Here is an 18,875-nt window from a genome sequence, read left to right as displayed (position 1 = left end):
CTCACTCATAGCCTTTTTGAAGGCACTTGTCTGGTCTAGAGTATGTACAGCATCTAGAAGGATCTGAGTAAACAGTCACAGTAAACTAAGGTGGGGTTTACATTAGACCGTATCAGCGGATCATCAGATTAACGTTTTTAAAACGATTAGCGTGCACACAGCAACGCCAATACACGATTCGCGTGCACACAGCAACACCAGTACACGGATACGCTCAGCTCCGCAGGCATCCTGCGCTCCAAATCACTCCGCCCTGAACATGCGAGTGCCCTCTGGAGGGTGCGCACTCCGGCCCTGCGCAGCTCACAGAGCGCGCGAGTATAGCGCACGAGCAGTGATTTGGGACTGAGCCGCTGTGTGTGTGATCCCAGTGCATGTCGGGCATGCGCGTCACTTACCACTTGCAAGTGGAAGGATGGCAAGCCTAAAGACAATCATAACTACACAATGGGCAGTATTTGCATCAGTATTTGCAGTATTTTCATACTTTTATACTCTTTAATGAAAGGTGATACAAGGCGGAAGTCCGCGCCGTTTTTCAGCAGTCGCGTCACATGACCAACGCCAGCGAATCAGGAAGGTGGATGTCACAGTGACGTTGTCCAATGACGACGCCAGCTAGAGCTCAGCACAGCGTATCCGCGTATTCTCAATGTTTACACAGCACCGGACCAGACACGATCTGGATTGAATACGTGGACCCTGGCGGATTCCCGTTTCCAGGCGTTTTAATGTAAACGGACAGTGCAACCGCGAAGAAAACGAGACAGATACGGTCTAATGTAAACTTGGCCTAAGGATATGAAAGGTGACCCAAACGTCTACGCATTTTGACTTGGAGTGCTTACACAACGCCAAAGCAACAATGCATTTTGGGGGCACTGACTGTTTGTTTGTTTGGTTTTTTTTTGGTTTGGTGCCTGATCTTGTAAACCCCTTATACACATTAAAAAAAAAAAAAAACTCACGAGTGGGTGGGGAAAAAAACAAACCACTGAACTTATCCTCCACTCACTCATAGCCTTTTTGAAGGCACTTGTCTGGTCTAGAGTGTGTACAGCATCTAGAAGGATCTCAATCGTAAAGTTCATTTATTCCAAAAACAAGCATACTTTTTTTTTCTTGAAACAAGATGAACCGCATTTGACAAATGTCCAAAATGTACTTACTTGTTTAAAAAAAACCTTGTTTTATTTTCAAAGGTGCTCCAAATAAGACTTTTTCAAGACATTTTGTCTATACAAGATTTTCAAGATGGACTGTCTAAAAACTAGCCTTTCTAGCTAAATGAGGTTTTGCTTGTTGGGCAGTTATGTCTTATAATAAGGGTGGCTAGATGTTTTGACTTGAAAATAGACAAACTTCCTAAGATTTTTATTTTTTGCAGTGTAGCGAGTTTAACTGATGAAGGAAAATGTATGTGCACTTTTCGTACAAATATATTTTTAAGTTTCTCTTTTACAATCTCCTTATTCAGGTGGATGGGCTGAACTCTCTCCACTCCGTGAAGTCCACTCCCAGTCGTTTCACTAAGACCAGTCAAGGCCGCAGCTGGAACACAGGCAATGGCTCCCCTGATGCCATCTGCTTTAGTGTAGACAAGCCAGGTGTGGTGCTGGTGGGCTTCTGCGTCTATGGGGGAGGAGGCATCCATGAATACGAACTGGAGGTTCTTGCAGATGATGTAAGAGCTATTGCTTAGCATAAATCATAATATTAAATTCAATTAAAAACTGGAATAGCCAGGATTATTTCAGGGGTTTACTGTTCTCTATGAAAGAGTAGAAGGAATGGAAACTTGGCTTGAACTAGGTTCAAAATGTATATTCTTTTTTTCCCCTGGAAACTTTTAGAAAAGTGAAGATTTACAAAATGGCCTAATATGTAATGCATTTTTGATGCATCTTTCAGGCACAGACAGAGCACCACGGAGACTCGGCACATTCCCACAGATGGACATCTTTGGAGCTGGTTAAAGGCACCTACAGCACTGATGATAGCCCTAGTGACATTGCTGAGATTCGACTGGACAAAGCTGTGCCTCTGAAGGTGATTTTATTGCTGGCTCAATCTCAACTCTAAATCTTCTGTCATGTGGTCTGCATATAGACACTCAACATTTTTCATTCAGTTTTACTCCTGATATTTGTCTTGTGCAGGAAAATGTGAAATATGCGGTCCGTCTGCGCAACTATGGCAGTCGCACAGCTAATGGAGATGGAGGGATGACCACGGTGCAGTGTTCTGACGGCGTGACCTTCACCTTCAGTACCTGTAGTCTCAGTAGTAATGGCACCAACCAGACTAGAGGCCAGATTCCTCAGGTTCTCTACTACAGGTTAGACATTCCACCTCTGCATCCAGCTTTATGTGGTCAGACCCCGTTGTAGTTTAAAGAGCCTAACTCGCTTAACAGCAAATATCATTTTACAAATCATTTAATTTTTGTTGCTAATATTGTTCGTTTATCTTCTGCGTTGCAGAAGTGAATATGATGGAGATTTGCAGTCCCAGCTGCTAAGCAAAGCCAATGAGGAGGATAAAAACTGTAGCCGCGCTCTCTCGGTGGTTAGTGCTGTGGTACGGGCAGCTAAGGACCTCCTGCACAGAGCTTTTGCTGTGGATGGTGAGGATAAAACTTTGTCATCATCTCGTATGTTACTACTGTAAATTATTATGACTTGTTCCATTTATTCTTTTTGCAGCTGAGGACATTCCAGAGTTGCTGAGCTCATCCAGTCTTTTTTCCATGCTGCTTCCCCTTATTCTGGCCTACATTGGCCCAGTGGCTGCCTCTGTACCAAAGGTAAGAAAATGGCTAGCTTTGTCTGCAGATTTTTGTTTTTCATATCCTTTGTTTTAGGCAAGCATTTGCTTTGCTATTTGACGCACTGTAATACCTTTTTAATCTGAGTGATTCCACGCTTATGGGTACTGAAATGGGGACATGAACTTATTTTTAAAAATTCACCTAAAACCATTTCTTTTTTTACCATCAGGTCACAAAACATGTAATCTTTAATGAATGATATGTTAAAAGATAACTTTAATTTTCTGAGATGTAATAAAAACATATTTATATGCCAAAGTCAGAACGTAACAGAAGTGTTGTGGACATATATATTCTCAATTTTAACAATGTAGAATTACTTTTTGAAACATAGGAAGGTGATGTTTTAGCAAATATAATTAATAAACGTGTGTAGTAGAATAAACATACACATTCTTTCAATAAGATTAACATGGTATATAGCTAGATTGTAATTAATTGATGGACAATCGTAACAGAAGTAATGTAACAGACATCATTTTGGAACTCATAGGCTCGACTTTGGCATATAAATATGTTTTTATTACATCTCAGAAAATTAAAGTTATCTTTTAACATATCATTCATTAAAGATTACATGTTTTGTGACCTGATGGTAAAAAAAGAAATGGTTTTAGGTGAATTTTTAAAAATAAGTTCATGTCCCCATTTCAGTACCCATAAGCGTGGAATCACTCATATAGAATTATTATTTCGATGCTTAATGTCCGTTTTAATTCGTCTGCTCTCGTCAGGCTGCTGTGGAGGTGTTTGGTTTGGTACAGGAACTTCTCCCTGCTGTGTCTGCACTGAATCAGAAGTATGCTCCACCTGCCTTCAATCCTAACCAGTCTACAGATAGCACTACTGGAAACCAACCTGAGCAGGGCCTGTCTGCTTGCACAACCTCAAGTCATTATGCGGTCTTGGAAAGTGATCATCCTTACAAGCAGGCTGCTGTCACCCAGTATAAGGTAAAGATTATAATTCCTCAAACTTGAAAAAGTCAGGTGTTTCAGTACATGTAGATACAACCCCGATTCCAAAAAAGTTGGGACAAAGTACAAATTGTAAATAAAAACGGAATGCAATGATGTGGAAGTTTCAAAATTCCATATTTTATTCAGAATAGAACATAGATGACATATCAAATGTTTAAACTGAGAAAATGTATCATTTAAAGAGAAAAATTAGGTGATTTTAAATTTCATGACAACAACAACATCTCAAAAAAGTTGGGACAAGGCCATGTTTCCCACTGTGAGACATCCCCTTTTCTCTTTACAACAGTCTGTAAACGTCTGGGGACTGAGGAGACAAGTTGCTCAAGTTTAGGGATAGGAATGTTAACCCATTCTTGTCTAATGTAGGATTCTAGTTGCTCAACTGTCTTAGGTCTTTTTTGTCATATCTTCCTTATGATGCGCCAAATGTTTTCTATGGGTGAAAGATCTGGACTGCAGGCTGGCCAGTTCAGTACCCGGACCCTTCTTCTACACAGCCATGATGCTGTAATTGATGCAGTATGTGGTTTGGCATTGTCATGTTGGAAAATGCAAGGTCTTCCCTGAAAGAGACGTCGTCTGGATGGGAGCATATGTTGCTCTAGAACCTGGATATACCTTTCAGCATTGATGGTGTCTTTCCAGATGTGTAAGCTGCCCATGCCACACGCACTAATGCAACCCCATACCATCAGAGATGCAGGCTTCTGAACTGAGCGCTGATAACAACTTGGGTCGTCCTTCTCCTCTTTAGTCCGAATGACACTGATTTCCATAAAGAACTTCAAATTTTGATTCGTCTGACCACAGAACAGTTTTCCACTTTGCCACAGTCCATTTTAAATGAGCCTTGGCCCAGAGAAGACATCTGCGCTTCTGGATCATGTTTAGATACGGCTTCTTCTTTGAACTATAGAGTTTTAGCTGGCAACGGCGGATGGCACGGTGAATTGCGTTCACAGATAATGTTCTCTGGAAATATTCCTGAGCCCATTTTGTGATTTCCAATACAGAAGCATGCCTGTATGTGATGCAGTGCCGTCTAAGGGCTCGAAGATCACGGACACCCAGTATGGTTTTCCGGCTTTGACCCTTACGCACAGAGATTCTTCCAGATTCTCTAAATCTTTTGATGATATTATGCACTGTAGATGATGATATGTTCAAACTCTTTGCAATTTTACACTGTCGAACTCCTTTCTGATATTGCTCCACTATTTGTCGGCGCAGAATTAGGGGGATTGGTGATCCTCTTCCCATCTTTACTTCTGAGAGCCGCTGCCACTCCAAGATGCTCTTTTTATACCCAGTCATGTTAATGACCTATTGCCAATTGACCTAATGAGTTGCAATTTGGTCCTCCAGCTGTTCCTTTTTTGTACCTTTAACTTTTCCAGCCTCTTATTGCCCCTGTCCCAACTTTTTTGAGATGTGTTGCTGTCATGAAATTTCAAATGAGCCAATATTTGGCATGAAATTTCAAAATGTCTCACTTTCGACATTTGATATGTTGTCTATGTTCTATTGTGAATACAATATCAGTTTTTGAGATTTGTAAATTATTGCATTCCGTTTTTATTTACAATTTGTACTTTGTCCCAACTTTTTTGGAATCGGGGTTGTATTTTAGTTTGGCAGACTGCTCCAGTGATCAGTTACTGTTAATTTAACAATTATACTTTTTTTTGATTGTTGAAAAACTGCTTTCTTTTTAGGTGTCCTTCCCAGACTGTGTTCGCTGGATTACTATCGAATTTGACCAGCAGTGCGGAACAGCCCAGCCAGAGGATGTGCTGAGGGTTCTCATTCCCACCCGAACTCTGCATTTCTCCAGTTTGAGTGTCAAAGCACTCACACACGAGACCATAAATGCTTGGACCGAACTCAAGAAGTTCTCTGGATCCAATGGCTGGCCCTGTAGTGTCCTAGTCCTGCCAGGTAGGAGTTACAAGCTATTAAATGTTTAAAACTGTAAAGTATTTAAAAAAAAAAACCTTTTCTCCATTTTTCATACTATATTACCTCCCCAGTCTTTTAGACTGATAGTACTGTTAGTCTGTGACCTAGTGAGCCAGTATCAGGTTGTATTTTTTGATAGAGACTTCAGAGCACTTCTGTAAGTCACTCTGGATAAGGATGTCTGCATGTAAATGTAAATTAATGAATAGTGTGAGTTTGCCAGTGTTTGCCATCATTTATCTCATGCATTTTTCTCATTTGTAATGCAAGGTAATGAGGCCCTCTTCTCCTTGGAAACAGCATCAGATTATGTGAAAGATGAAAAAGCCTGCTTCTATGGATTTAAATGCGTGGCTGTGGGGTACGAGTTTAACCCTGGGTCTGATGAGGTAATGGATCATTTTAAGCCTGTTTTTGAATGCATTTTTAGAAGCCAATCTAAATTCATGATTGTAAATAAAATTAAATGATTATTATAAGATTTCATTGTGCGTCTTTTTATATATGATTTATAAAATGTGGATAGAAAATTGTGTGTATATGTGTATATATATATTTTACTTGCGCGCACACACACACACACACACACACACACACACACACATACAATTTTCTATCCACATTCACATATGAGCAATCGTGCGCTCTGATTGGCTACTGTACCACTAAGCTATCAGCTCATATACTATGAGTAGAGAAAAACAAAATGGCGGCGCATGTTGCTGAACCAACCGAGGACAAAATAAAAACTCTATTCGAAAAAAAAACCCTGAAAAATAGTTATCAGGTATTTAAAATAAACAGAAATGGCTAAAAGAGATCTCCTGTTCCACACTCCAACCCAGTCGGTGGTGGTAATGCACCTTTTAAGTTGGTTTGCCAACCGCCAAAAAAGCAACAAAATATGGAATAAAAGTATTTGATGGTAAGAACGTATCTTTATTTTTCAAGAATTATTATAGCGTTTTTCAAAAATTGCTGTTGTCCTTTCGCTGGTTTATTTACATTCTAAGTGGAAGTGATTTTGTCAGATGCTTTGTATAAAGTTTTTATTTATTGAATTTGCAAAAATAAAAACGGTCCATTTCTCAAAATCTAATAAGTGTGGATAGAATAAAAGTTATTCCACTCAATCTCGTCGTACATGGTTTATAGCCTCAGCTATAAGGCTGACTCGATTTTGTGGAATGACTCAATTTTGTGGAATAACTTAAATATATATTGAGTTATTGTATATATTAATATTATATAAACACACACACATTCATACATACATGAAATCTTATCTAATTTTTTTCTTGAAAAAAAATTACTTTATTTATAATCATTGGATGATTGGACAACTATGGCAGAAGTGGTGAGGGAGACAGCTAGGAAGGTGCTGGGAGTGGCATCATGGCCAAAGGAAGGATGACAAGGAGACTTGGTAGTAGAATGAGGAACTCCAGGAGAGGAGGAGGAGGAGGAAGAAATTGGCAAAGCAAAACTGGGATAAAAAGAGAGTTCAAGAGAGCAGACAAGCATACAAGATGTGAGGGGAAAGTAAAGAGCAGTGGCAAGGATGGAGAAAAGGATTAGCAAGATAACGAGATCAAGCTGGGTTGATGAGGTGGATGGAGGACTTTGAGAAGCTGATAAATGAAGAAAATGAAAGCGAGAGAAGGTTGGCTGAGGTGGAGATGGTGAATCAGGCAGTACAGCAGATAATCAAGGAGGACGTAAGGAGAGCTTTGAAGAGAATGAAAAGTGTTAAAGCAGTCGGGCCAGATGAGATATAGAGGGTGTGTGTGCATGTGTTTTATATCTGTCTGTCTGTCTGTCTGTCATGCATATTAACTGAAACTCTTGCCACTGGCATTTCAGGGCATCATTCAGCTGGAGAAGGAACTGGCTTATCTGGGAAGTGTTTGTGCCGCTGCGCTTATGAAGAAGGACCTGGCTTTACCTATAGGTAAAAAAGAAAAACGATAGGGCATTACAAAAAAAAGAAAACTGATGTTCGAGTACTCCATTTCCATGCCTCGATATTAAAAACACCTACACTGGAATTGAAAGAGCGTTCAGAGATTTTAAAAAGGCAATAGAGTTAAAGAAAATAAAAAAGTGAAACAGAATTATATTGTAAACATTAAAACCTAAGTAAATCTGGAAATGATTATATTTGTTACCTATAGGTTATGCCAGCTGTGGAAAGTGCACAACTCAGGATTTTTCACATGTGCACCGCATTAAGACAAACATTTTCTATACCAATATTTTAGCAATGTGCTAATTAGTGATGTCTGCTCAAAGACAAGCTTCCTGTTATTCTTATTAAATGCAATAACTTTGTCCCTGTTCTTAAGGAAATGAACTGGAGGAAGATTTGGAGATTCTTGAGGAAGCTTCACTTCAGGTAATTGATTTGAAACATTTGTCATTCAGGGGCTTCAAAGTTTGGGAGAATAGCAGGGTACAAATAATTTACAGCAGGGTGCAAAATGGTAAAATGTCTGCCAGCGGCAGACATAATGCACGCAAAGCGTGCAGGGAGATATATATATATATATATATATATATATATATATATATATATAGAGAGAGAGAGAGAGAGAGAGAGAGAGAGAGAGATGCAAGTATGAATTTTTCATGGGGCGGGATGGTTTGGAACAGGCCATCTAAAATTGGGATAACATTTACCCGGGACGGGTATTTGAGGCGGATCGTCTAGCTTAAGCTTGATTAGCGTTGTTACGCACGCCAGTGTTTCCCACAGAAATTTTGGAGACTATGGGGGAGGCGCGGGGGTTGTTTAAAATTGAGTGATATGTTAAATATTAAGTTATTATTGAAAAACTATTGATTAAAAAAACAGACACTGAGAAATGGTCCTATAAACAACTTTACCAATATAAAAGATTACCAGGACGACAAAAATGCAGAAAAATAGGCTTTACTTATCCAAATGCACCTGTTGGTTCAAAAGTTAAAGTGCATAGAACCTCACAGCACAACATGAAGTTACCTTAAAATATAATATAAATGCCTCAGCTTTCATGTAAGAAAAAAACTATTAATACTAGTACTGTGTGCAGGCAGTCTCTCCTGAAGACTAAATTAAACAATAATTATAAACTAGGGCGGCACGGTGGTGTAGTGGTTAGCGCTGTCGCCTCACAGCAAGAAGGTCCGGGTTCGAGCCCTGGGGCCGGCGAGGGCCTTTCTGTGTGGAGTTTGCATGTTCTCCCCGTGTCCGCGTGGGTTTCCTCTGGGTGCTCCGGTTTCCCCCACAGTCCAAAGACATGCAGGTTAGGTTAACTGGTGACTCTAAATTGACCGTAGGTGTGAATGTGAGTGTGAATGGTTGTCTGTGTCTATGTGTCAGCCCTGTGATGACCTGGCGACTTGTCCAGGGTGTACCCCGCCTTTCGCCCGTAGTCAGCTGGGATAGGCTCCAGCTTGCCTGCGACCCTGTAGATCAGGATAAAGCGGCTTGAGATAATGAGAATGAGAATTATAAACTAATAAAATAAATGGCTCAGGCTTCATAGAAGAAAAAAAAACAATTTGAACAGAATCTCACAGTATGATGCTGAAGCTGCCTAAACAATGGAAAATAAAATACCATTTTGGCAAAAACGTTGGCATCCATTAATTTCTTGTATTAAGTAAAAAAATATGTTGCCAGATACTGCTGACGTTTTACAGCCCAAAATATGTTCAAAACCCGCCAAAATGCACTTAAAACCGCCCAAATTGGGCGGGAAAACGCGCAATCTGGCAACACAGGCGGCAGTAATGGCTGCACTCGTGTCGAGGATGTAAACACAGTTGACGCGGCAGCGGACATACATGACATAGTGGATGTAATTTACGTTCACAACTTTTTTTGCTGTCAGAAATATTTAATATTAAATTTTGTGACTCGACTGACAATAGCCGGCGGCATAACAAGCCACAGACGGCGATTTGCCGCCGGTGACCAGCTACTTTTGAGACCGCTGGTCATTAATTTGGCTTTTCTCCATACGTGTAGAATAAAGTTATAGTCTGAATGTTCTGATTTTGTCAGGTCTGTAAAGCACATTCAGGGATTCTGGGGAAGGGACTGGCTCTGTCCCACTCTCCCACCATTCTGGAGGCACTGGAGGGCAACCTGCCCCTGCACCTGCAAAGCAATGAGCACTCCTTCCTGGAGGACTTCATCACTTGTGTGCCCGGTTCAAGTGGGGGACGTCTAGCCAGGTCAGTCTTAAACTTCGCAAATGGTTTGTAATATTTTGGTGATCAAAGGCATCACCTCTATCTAATGAACACACCAGTTGTAGCCATAATAATGGGAGCCCCACATTCCCTGTGTCAGGGTACATGATTTGATACTTGTATTTGAGCTGATGAACCGACAAGCAAGCATATCATGAGTTGGATCAGGTGTTTTGGAATTGGAGAAACAAGAAATTGAAGTATCAATTTTGTTTTCTTAAATTTTTTTTTTGCTTACTGGCCTGGAAAAGTGCCACTCATTGCAGTGGTGTACTGGTGAATATTTTAAAACGATGCCTGTATAGTATTGTTCGAAGCACTATACAAATAAATTGACTTGACTGTAACTGAGAGCAGCCAGAATGTCAAGTGGCACCTGAAGAAACTACAGTCTCACTCACCTCCTAGCAAGCCAGGCCTATTAAGCTGACTTATTGGAGGAAATGGCAGAAAACTGGATTTGTGCCATCACAAATGCCCCTTTTCCACCAAAGCAGTTCCAGGGCTGGTTCGGGGCCAGTGCTTAGTTTGGAACCGGGTTTTCTGTTTCCACTGACAAAGAACTGGCTCTGGGGCCAGAAAAACCGGTTCCAGGCTAGCACCAACTCTCTGCTGGGCCAGAGGAAAGAACCGCTTACGTCAGCAGGGGGGCCGAGTTGTTAAGACCAACAACAATAGCAAGACCGCGAAAGATCGCCATTTTTAAGTGACGAGAAGCAGCAGCTGTACAAACGCGAAGTCATTGATTATTATGATTGTTGTTGTTGTTGCTGCTGCTTCTTCCTTGTTGTTTTTGCTTCGATATTCGCACCAAGGTTTACGCAAATGTAGCGACGGAGCTGACGTATACAGCGACGTAACTGACGTGGCTTCGCTTAGCACCGGGAGCTATGGAAAAGCAAACTGGTTCTCAGCTGGCTCTCAAGTTGAACGAGTTGTGAACCAGCACCAGCACTGGCCCCGAACCAGCCCTGGAACTGATTTGGTGGAAAAGGGGTAAAACCAGCTTTATGGGATCAGTATGGATTTTTATGGGTGCAAATCACCTAGTGCTGATCACTCTGTACTTTATGTAGACATGGTGTTTATTGGTGTGTTTGTGGTTGGTCATGCCTGAAGCATCTATCATTAGTTACTTCACTTTGTTAATGTTAGAGATAATTGTTTATGTAAGTAAACTAATTATTTTTATCATTTTTTTCCTTTGTGTAACTTAAATGATATAATTCTGAAACTGTAACTGAAAATTATCAATGGAAGTAAATGTTGTCCAAATGCCCCCATTACTAACGTGCCGACGAAAAGACAAAACATGATCTTAATGCTGGCTTCAAGTAACAGAGGAAATAACAAATGCTCGAGGAAGGAGAGAGAAAATCTTTATTGTTGTCACGTCGTTTTCAGATGGCTTCAGCCCGACTCTTATGCAGACCCTCAAAAGACATCCCTTATCCTCAACAAAGATGATATCCGCTGCGGCTGGCCAACAACTGTCGTAGTGCAGACCAAAGACCAGTATGGAGATGTGGTTCATGTGCCAAATATGAAAGTAGGTCTTCTGTGTGCAAAAAAGAACTGTATATTACCGTTTTATCTGAGTTTATCTGAGTTGTTGTTTTTTTTTTCTCTGATCGGCAGGTGGAGGTGAAGGCTGTGCCTGTCTCTCAGAAGAAATCTATTCAACAGGACAACATGAAGAAGTTGCAGCGGTTCCCAGGAAGCCCCTCTAACTCAGCATCAGGCATGGACCTCACCTTTGGTGGCTTGCCAGCACCAAAACTGGAAGCCACTTATGAACCCATGATCATTAAGGAAGCTCGCTACATTGCTATCACCATGATGAAGGTTCACTGCTGCCGTTTTGTTTATATGTGGACTGATAATAAGTAACCAGATGCATGTCATATATTTCATGTTTGGATTTTTCTCCCTAGGCGTATGAGAATTATTCGTTTGAGGAACTGCGCTTTGCCTCACCCACTCCAAAGAGGTAAATATAGGTGAAATTGTAGATTTATTTTAATTAGTGAATGGCGGAACTTTTCTCAAAGCAGTTGTCTTAACAGGCCTAGTGAAAACATGCTTATCCGGGCGAACACAGATGGCACCTACAGTGCCAACTGGACTCCTGGTGCTGTTGGGCTTTACACCATACATGTCACCATAGATGGCATTGAAATTGGTAAGCGCGTTTTTGATATTGTTTACTAAATTAACATTTCCTAACTCGGTCCTTAGAACCCTCAGGTGGTCCACATTTTTGCTCTCTTCTTCTGCTCTCCTATTCACATGGCATTCAGTGTTCTTGATGATTTGCTTTATATTTGCTGAAAGGAGTAATAGGGAAGAAAAATGTACTCTTTCTGGACAGAGGTCTGGATTAGAATCCATTGGGCCATTATTAAAAAATGTTCTGTTTCCGGTCCACCGGCCGGGTGAGTGCCGTTTGTGCGGTTGAAATTTTTTTTTTAACGCCGGTTTTTCGACATTTTTTTCAGGTTCGTAAATCTAAAATCGAACTTGACATTCACTACGTTCAGACTGCAACCCGAAACGACCCATATCCGATTTGTTGTGAAATCCGATTTTTTTGTTAGGCCGTTCACATTACCAATTATATGAGGCTTGTATGCGATCTCCAGTATGAACAGAAAACAACCCAAAAGTGTCCCGCATGCGCAAATTGACACGTAATAAGCACATCTACGTAATACGTAAACAAAAAAAGCGCACTCTTCAAGTTTAATGATTTCTTTTTTTTTTGTTTGTTTGTTTGTTTAATTATCTGGTTAGTGTTAAAGTGTGAGGTCTCGTGTGTGTTTTTGTTTCTGAACTGAAATGAAAACGTGTAGCCTGGTAACGAGGGTTGACTCCTAAATGTCTCTCTAATTTCTATATAAGTGCACTACATGTTACTAGGAAGTAATGGATTTTTAAACTCTATATAGTGCACTCGAGCTTCAGTAGGCAGTCATTTGGGATACGGCCGCTGTATTACCAAACTCTTAATTCAGGCTTAATAATTTGCACATATTTATTTCGTCATATTAATAAACTTTTTCTACATTTTTATAAATATTTATTTAGATTGTTTATAGCCAGCTGAATTTGCAACTTCTCTCAGTGCTGGCTCAAGGTGCAGAAACACCAGTGCAGTTTGCTATGGAGATGAGGCGAGACCTGGCGATGTGGTTTTTGTGGCGGCGGCGGAACTCACACAATAATCTGATTAACAGCAGACTAATGAGACCGAAGGTGTCAAATTACTGGAAATTTCCAGAACAATCTTATCTTGTAATACAGGATGGTTTAAGTTATAAATCAGTTATAGAAACTGTTTTATTTAATCAGGCTAACAGATCAACATCCAGGTCCCTACCAAATCCACCATTAGCTTGATCAATTCTATAAAAGTCTATTTAAATTCTGAAAACTGTACAAATGTTGTTGTTTTCCACCAAAGAGGCGGGATTAGCCAACGCAGAATAGTAACGTTTGTCTCTTGTTGATGATGTGTAGGTCGCATGAATGCGACCTGTCCGGTCAGACTGCAGTCGCATGTGAAAATGTCGGATATGCATCGGATTTAGGACCACATATCCAAGCAGCCTGGGTCGCATGTGAAAAAATCGGATGTGTGTCGTTCAGATTGTCAATAACAAATCGGATACAGGTCGCATATGGGCAAAAAAATCGGATATGGGTCGTTTCAGGGTGCAGTCTGAACGTAGTCATTTACGCATTCCCAGGGCTTTCCACTAAGGCTCATACTAGCCAGCCATGACAAATAAGTAGCCAGGGGGGTAAACACAAACTCCTGTGTTTACCCCCCCCCAGGGTTAAATGTATTTTCCACAGACCATTTATTTATTCACTTTACTCAAATACAAAGTAAAATGGCAGTAAATCTTCTTTCTTTTCTTGCGTATTGCATCATGAGGCGTTCCTGGCTTGTAAATCTCTTATTTTCGGTGCATGACACATTCACGCAGCTGAGCATGCTATGAATTAACAATGACAACGGTCTGCAGTGGCGGCTACACAGTTAAACACTCAGCGAACATTTCTCCATTTGTGTATGAAAATACACTCCAACCACTCAGTTTGGTTTCATTTACAACCAACGGTGTCTTTTGATGCCAGCACGTAATTGAACGAGAGAAGGCTGGTTTACTGGAGACGAAATAAGTGTTATCTCTGCTTCTGTTCCCTCCGACGGCCCCGACACACTACTGCCTCCGCCGAGTGCGCGCGCACTCTGAACTGAATCAGCTCTGTGCATGCGCCGTGCGGCACAAAAAAATGACAGCCACCATGAAGGAAGGAGATCCGGAGTTTTCAAACATTTGCTTAAGTGTGAAATCGCAAAATGGTATTCTAGCGAACAACAAAATAGTAAAGATTCAGAAAAACAAATCATTCAGTGATCATTTTAATAGTGTGATTTCATCCGAACTAGGCCTAACGCTCGATTTAGAACTACAAAAAGTCTGTGTGTCGGACATTTTAAGTACCTTTGTAAAAGTTTTGCAAATGTTGCAGTCAGCATTTAAAATGCTAACTTAGTTTTTGTACAAGTTTCAGTTGATTAAACTGTCATTTTATTAAATGTGTCTGCTTTTGTAATAAAAAAGTATGAAAGAAAAAGCAAACACAGCATTGCGATTTCTTATCCATCCATATAAAAAAAAAAAAAATCCCTCCCTCCCGACTGAAAATTTTTTTGCTCACCCGGTGGACAGGAAACGGATTTTTTTTTAAGGATGGCCTTGGTAAAACTCAAATGTAGTAGAAATAAACAGATCATTAGTGCGGATGAGACTCTGACCAAGTATTGTTTAACGCTAGTACAGTTTTTCTGGATTTTCCCATTCCCATCACAAATGTGGTACTCCTTAATCACTCACTACGTTTACATGCACATCCAAATCGAGCTACTGTCAGTAATCGAGCAAAGGGTCCCAGCAGGGGTGCCAGAGAAATCCAATCCTACATGCAGTGTTTAAATCGAGCTATTGTTATGAGGTGCATTGTGCACCCGAGCCACAGGTGGCGCTACACGCCCCATCGTGGTGGTACACTTCCGGTTGTCGTCATGAAGAAGAGCTATTCAAGAGTATAAACGAAGTGACTACAGGCGGAAATTAGCATGTACTGCTATAACCTGGGACAGACATCTGTCCTGACCACAAGGATAATGTTTAATTTGTGCACTGTCCCTTTTAAAAATAAAATAAACTCTAAGAAGAGAGTTTGTATGTACGAACAGAAGTGTTCCTAATAAAGTGGGCGGCTAAGGTGAAGTGTCATGCCGACCGAGGCTGGTTTTTTTTTTCCCGACCGAGGCTGTTATGTTTCCCGCTTGTGGTCTCGTCACTTGTCACTTCCGGAAGGGGCAGTACTGAAGTAAGTAGCTGGACTGCGTGGCTCGATAGGGTTTACATGCACTAAGTAGCTCGGCAAAAATCGCATAATCTAGGTCGTGTAGCTCGATTGCGAGAAATCAAGTTCGATTCAATTTCAGCCTAGCTAAGGTGTTTACATGCCATTTAGAGCTTCGATTTCAGATGAGCTACGGCAGAAATTCGATTTTCTCTATGTGCATGTAAACGCACTGACTCTGTGGATATTTATGTAAATAAATAAATTATGCTTTTTAAAAAATAATTTATATTTGATCTATTTTGTCCTGTTGTTCGTATGTATGTATGTTTTAAAATTTTCAGTTATCTTTTGTAGTTTACAAATTTTGTGATGGCTCACCAATGATTAATGCATTCAGGATTGAGTGGGGTTGTAATATGGGTGTAGCGGCAATGATAAAGTGCAGCTGGTTGTGCTCCAGTAAAATTTGGCTCCCTCTCTTCTCCCCACTCTGGTCTGCTCTGTTCACATGCATTCACAGTATTTATTCTAAGGGAATGATGTTCTGTAAAGGCATTGTCAAAATAATTTGACGCTTTTCTTTACTATTTTAAAAGTACTAATTATTTAACCATATTGCTTTATACAGTAATTAAATGATTTTATGTGAGCGCTGACAGCAGAGGTTTTTCATACAGATGCTGGTTTAGAGGTTGAAGTAAAAGACCCACCCAAAGGCATGATTCCTCCTGGGACGCAGATGATTAAACCCAAAACTGAACCACAGCCAAGCAAGGTGAGATTCCAGCTTTCAAGCAGAAGAACCGCTAAACCGGAAGAGTTCCAGACCTGATCAGTTTAGCCTTTGCAAGGTTTCTTTTATTCTTTTCAACCATGTTATGATACCCATTTTTAAAATTCACTTTCTTAACATTCTTTGTACTTGTTTACTTTCAACTGGGGGGGGGGGAATAGGTTTGAATTCAGTTTCGTGGATTATAATTAAATTTATGTTTAGTTTGACATGAAGTTTATGCTGGGAAACAAGCAACACAGCTGAGCAGAACCACTTTTGTGCCTTGCTGCTAGGCTTTCCATTTCTGCCTAAAACCTCTCAAGGCTTGGCATCATGGCTTGAGGTTTTTATCTTGACGAACAAATGTGACCGATTGTATTGACAATGAACCCTTTCTTACACTCTTTCTGCTAAATACCCCTGCTGTGTTCTTGTCTGGCACTCTTGTGATTTGAAGGTGCTTTGCTTTCTCCTGTCGTCTGCTTGCTTGTCTCACTCTCCCCCGTCTCTCTCTCTCTCTCTCTCTCTCTCTCTCTCTCTCTCTGCTCCTCTCAGGTGCGTAAATTTGTCGCCAAGGACAGCGCAGGGCTGCGTGTGCGTAGTCACCCATCTCTGCAGAGCGAACAAATAGGCATAGTCCAAGTCAATGGCACCATCACTTTCATTGACGAGGTAAAACATTGTAGACTAGGGACACACATCTCTCTGTAATGTTTTCATGTGCTGTCATTTTCCCTCTTGTATTTCATCTTCTTTTAATCAGTGAACCTGGTAACAATAACTTGTAATTCATTTATGGCTCCTTTTATCTTAAATCACAAATAGTGTTAAGCCTATTGAAATCATTGCTGCAGCTTAAAGCTTATATATTTTTTTTATTATTTTGGTTCAAAACATTTCTTTGCATTTCCTTTGCTTCACATATGCAAGAAACTTTCAGGCTGCAGTTTTATCCTTAGCTTTACCCAAAGGTACGTTCTTTGATTGATCGTTATTTAGGGATCACCCTTGATGCTCTTTGCTTTCACAAAACACAATAGCATTTGCAATATAAATGCAAATGTTCCAAATTCATAGTAATTCTGCACAGACATTTCCTGCAGGATAGTGCGGACCTAGAACACACACAATCTCTGTACCGACTCTAGCACATACATTTTGCAGCCTCTGAGGATCACGCAATGGCCTGTTAGCAATTACAGGAAGGCATGGCTCTGCTCTGTTGCTTGTTTTCCCATAGATCCACAATGATGATGGTGTGTGGCTCAGACTGAATGATGAGACTGTAAAGAAGTATGTTCCCAACATGAATGGGTACACTGAAGCCTGGTGCCTCTCTTTTAACCAGCATCTGGGCAGAAACCTCCTGGTCCCTGTTGATGTAAGTATAGGCCTCGCGTTTGTAGAACAGCAGGAGCCCCTATACTATTTATCTGACACTGGAAATTGCACTTTATAGCCTTCAAGTTTAGACCACTGTGCCAGTGTTTTCAGTGATGATCTCTCCTGTAAGTGCATCCCCTAACCTAATGCCTAAAAGCATTGAATGTTTGTTCCAGTGGTTTAACACTAAAGCCTTGTTGTGTGCATGTAGTGGCCTGTACTTTGTCATTTGTCCAAAGAGTAGCTAAAAGCCCTGTTTAAGTGCATTAGTTTCACATGCGGAGGTGGGGTGATTTTAATATTTACTGCTTTTATTTCTGGGATTTTAGTCCTATTTAAATAGGTCGTGTCAGTCGTTTTTACCATGTGGATGTTCCCACGACTGGCTAAATTATGTTGCCTTTTTTTACCTACAATAAAATGAACTGTAGACATAACCCAAAGTAATATATACAGCTCTGGAAAAAATTAAGAGACCACTGCAAAATGATCAGTTTCTCTGGTTTTACTATTTATAGGTATGTATTTGAGGAACTTGAACATTTTTGTTTTATTCCATAAACTACTGACAACATTTCCTCCAAATTCCACATAAAAATATTGTCACTTGGAGCATTTAATTGCAGAAAATGACAGCTGGTCAAAATTAAAAATGAAGTGCTTTCAGACCTTGAATAATACATAGAAATCAAGATCATATTCAAGTTTAAACAACACAGTACTCATGTTTGAACTTGGGATGAGTTCAGAAATCAATATTTGGTGGAATAACCCTGACATTTAATCATAGCTTTCATGCATCTTGGCATGCTCTCCACCAGTCTTTCACATAGCTCTTGGGTGATTTTATGCCATTCCTGGCGCAAAATTTCAATCGGCTCAGCTTTGTTTGATGGCTTGTGAACATCCGTCTTCCTCTTGATCACATTCCAGAGGTTTTCAGTGGGGTTCAGGCCTGGAGCTTGGGCTGGCCATGACAGGGTCTTGATCTTGTGGTCCTCCATCCACACCTTGATTTGACCTGGCTGTGTGGCATGGAGCATTGTCCTGCTGTAAAACCCAATCCTCAGAGTTAGAGAACATTGCCAGAGCAGAAGGAAGCAAGTTTTCTTCCAAGATAACCTTGTACATGGCTTGATTCATGTGTCCTTCACAAAGAAAAATCTGCTCCATTCCAACCTTGCTGAAGCACCCCCAGATCATCACTGATCCTCCAGTAGATTTCACAATGGGTGCGAGACACCGTGGCTTGTAGGCCTCTCCAGGTCTCCGTCTAACCATTAGACAACTAGGTGATGGGACAAGCTGAAAATTGGAC

At 40.6% G+C, this 18,875-nt stretch overlaps 1 protein-coding gene across 9 annotated transcripts in view; it reads left to right on the top strand.

Annotated features, from left to right (window-relative positions):
- The window catches only part of mycbp2 (MYC binding protein 2), a 134,275-nt gene that overhangs the window by 77,144 nt on the left and 38,256 nt on the right, over window positions 1-18,875 (top strand). For 8 of the 9 annotated variants that reach the window (XM_060929884.1, XM_060929889.1, XM_060929881.1 and 5 more), the window contains 18 exons: window positions 1,478-1,684; window positions 1,912-2,049; window positions 2,160-2,338; window positions 2,484-2,626; window positions 2,706-2,806; window positions 3,565-3,783; window positions 5,529-5,751; window positions 6,043-6,161; window positions 7,636-7,723; window positions 8,118-8,167; window positions 9,824-9,996; window positions 11,419-11,563; window positions 11,653-11,859; window positions 11,949-12,004; window positions 12,081-12,196; window positions 16,077-16,174; window positions 16,730-16,846; window positions 17,415-17,555. In XM_060929884.1, the coding sequence (XP_060785867.1) occupies window positions 1,478-1,684; window positions 1,912-2,049; window positions 2,160-2,338; window positions 2,484-2,626; window positions 2,706-2,806; window positions 3,565-3,783; window positions 5,529-5,751; window positions 6,043-6,161; window positions 7,636-7,723; window positions 8,118-8,167; window positions 9,824-9,996; window positions 11,419-11,563; window positions 11,653-11,859; window positions 11,949-12,004; window positions 12,081-12,196; window positions 16,077-16,174; window positions 16,730-16,846; window positions 17,415-17,555 (2,520 nt within the window). The remainder of the gene's footprint in view (window positions 1-1,477; window positions 1,685-1,911; window positions 2,050-2,159; window positions 2,339-2,483; window positions 2,627-2,705; window positions 2,807-3,564; window positions 3,784-5,528; window positions 5,752-6,042; window positions 6,162-7,635; window positions 7,724-8,117; window positions 8,168-9,823; window positions 9,997-11,418; window positions 11,564-11,652; window positions 11,860-11,948; window positions 12,005-12,080; window positions 12,197-16,076; window positions 16,175-16,729; window positions 16,847-17,414; window positions 17,556-18,875) is intronic. The other variant, XM_060929888.1, reaches the window with a different exon arrangement.

Source organism: Neoarius graeffei, chromosome 9 (assembly GCF_027579695.1).
Source record: "Neoarius graeffei isolate fNeoGra1 chromosome 9, fNeoGra1.pri, whole genome shotgun sequence".
Lineage (NCBI taxonomy): Eukaryota > Metazoa > Chordata > Actinopteri > Siluriformes > Ariidae > Neoarius > Neoarius graeffei.
Note: the sequence above shows the minus strand (reverse complement) of the source record. Positions and strands in the feature narration are given on the sequence as shown.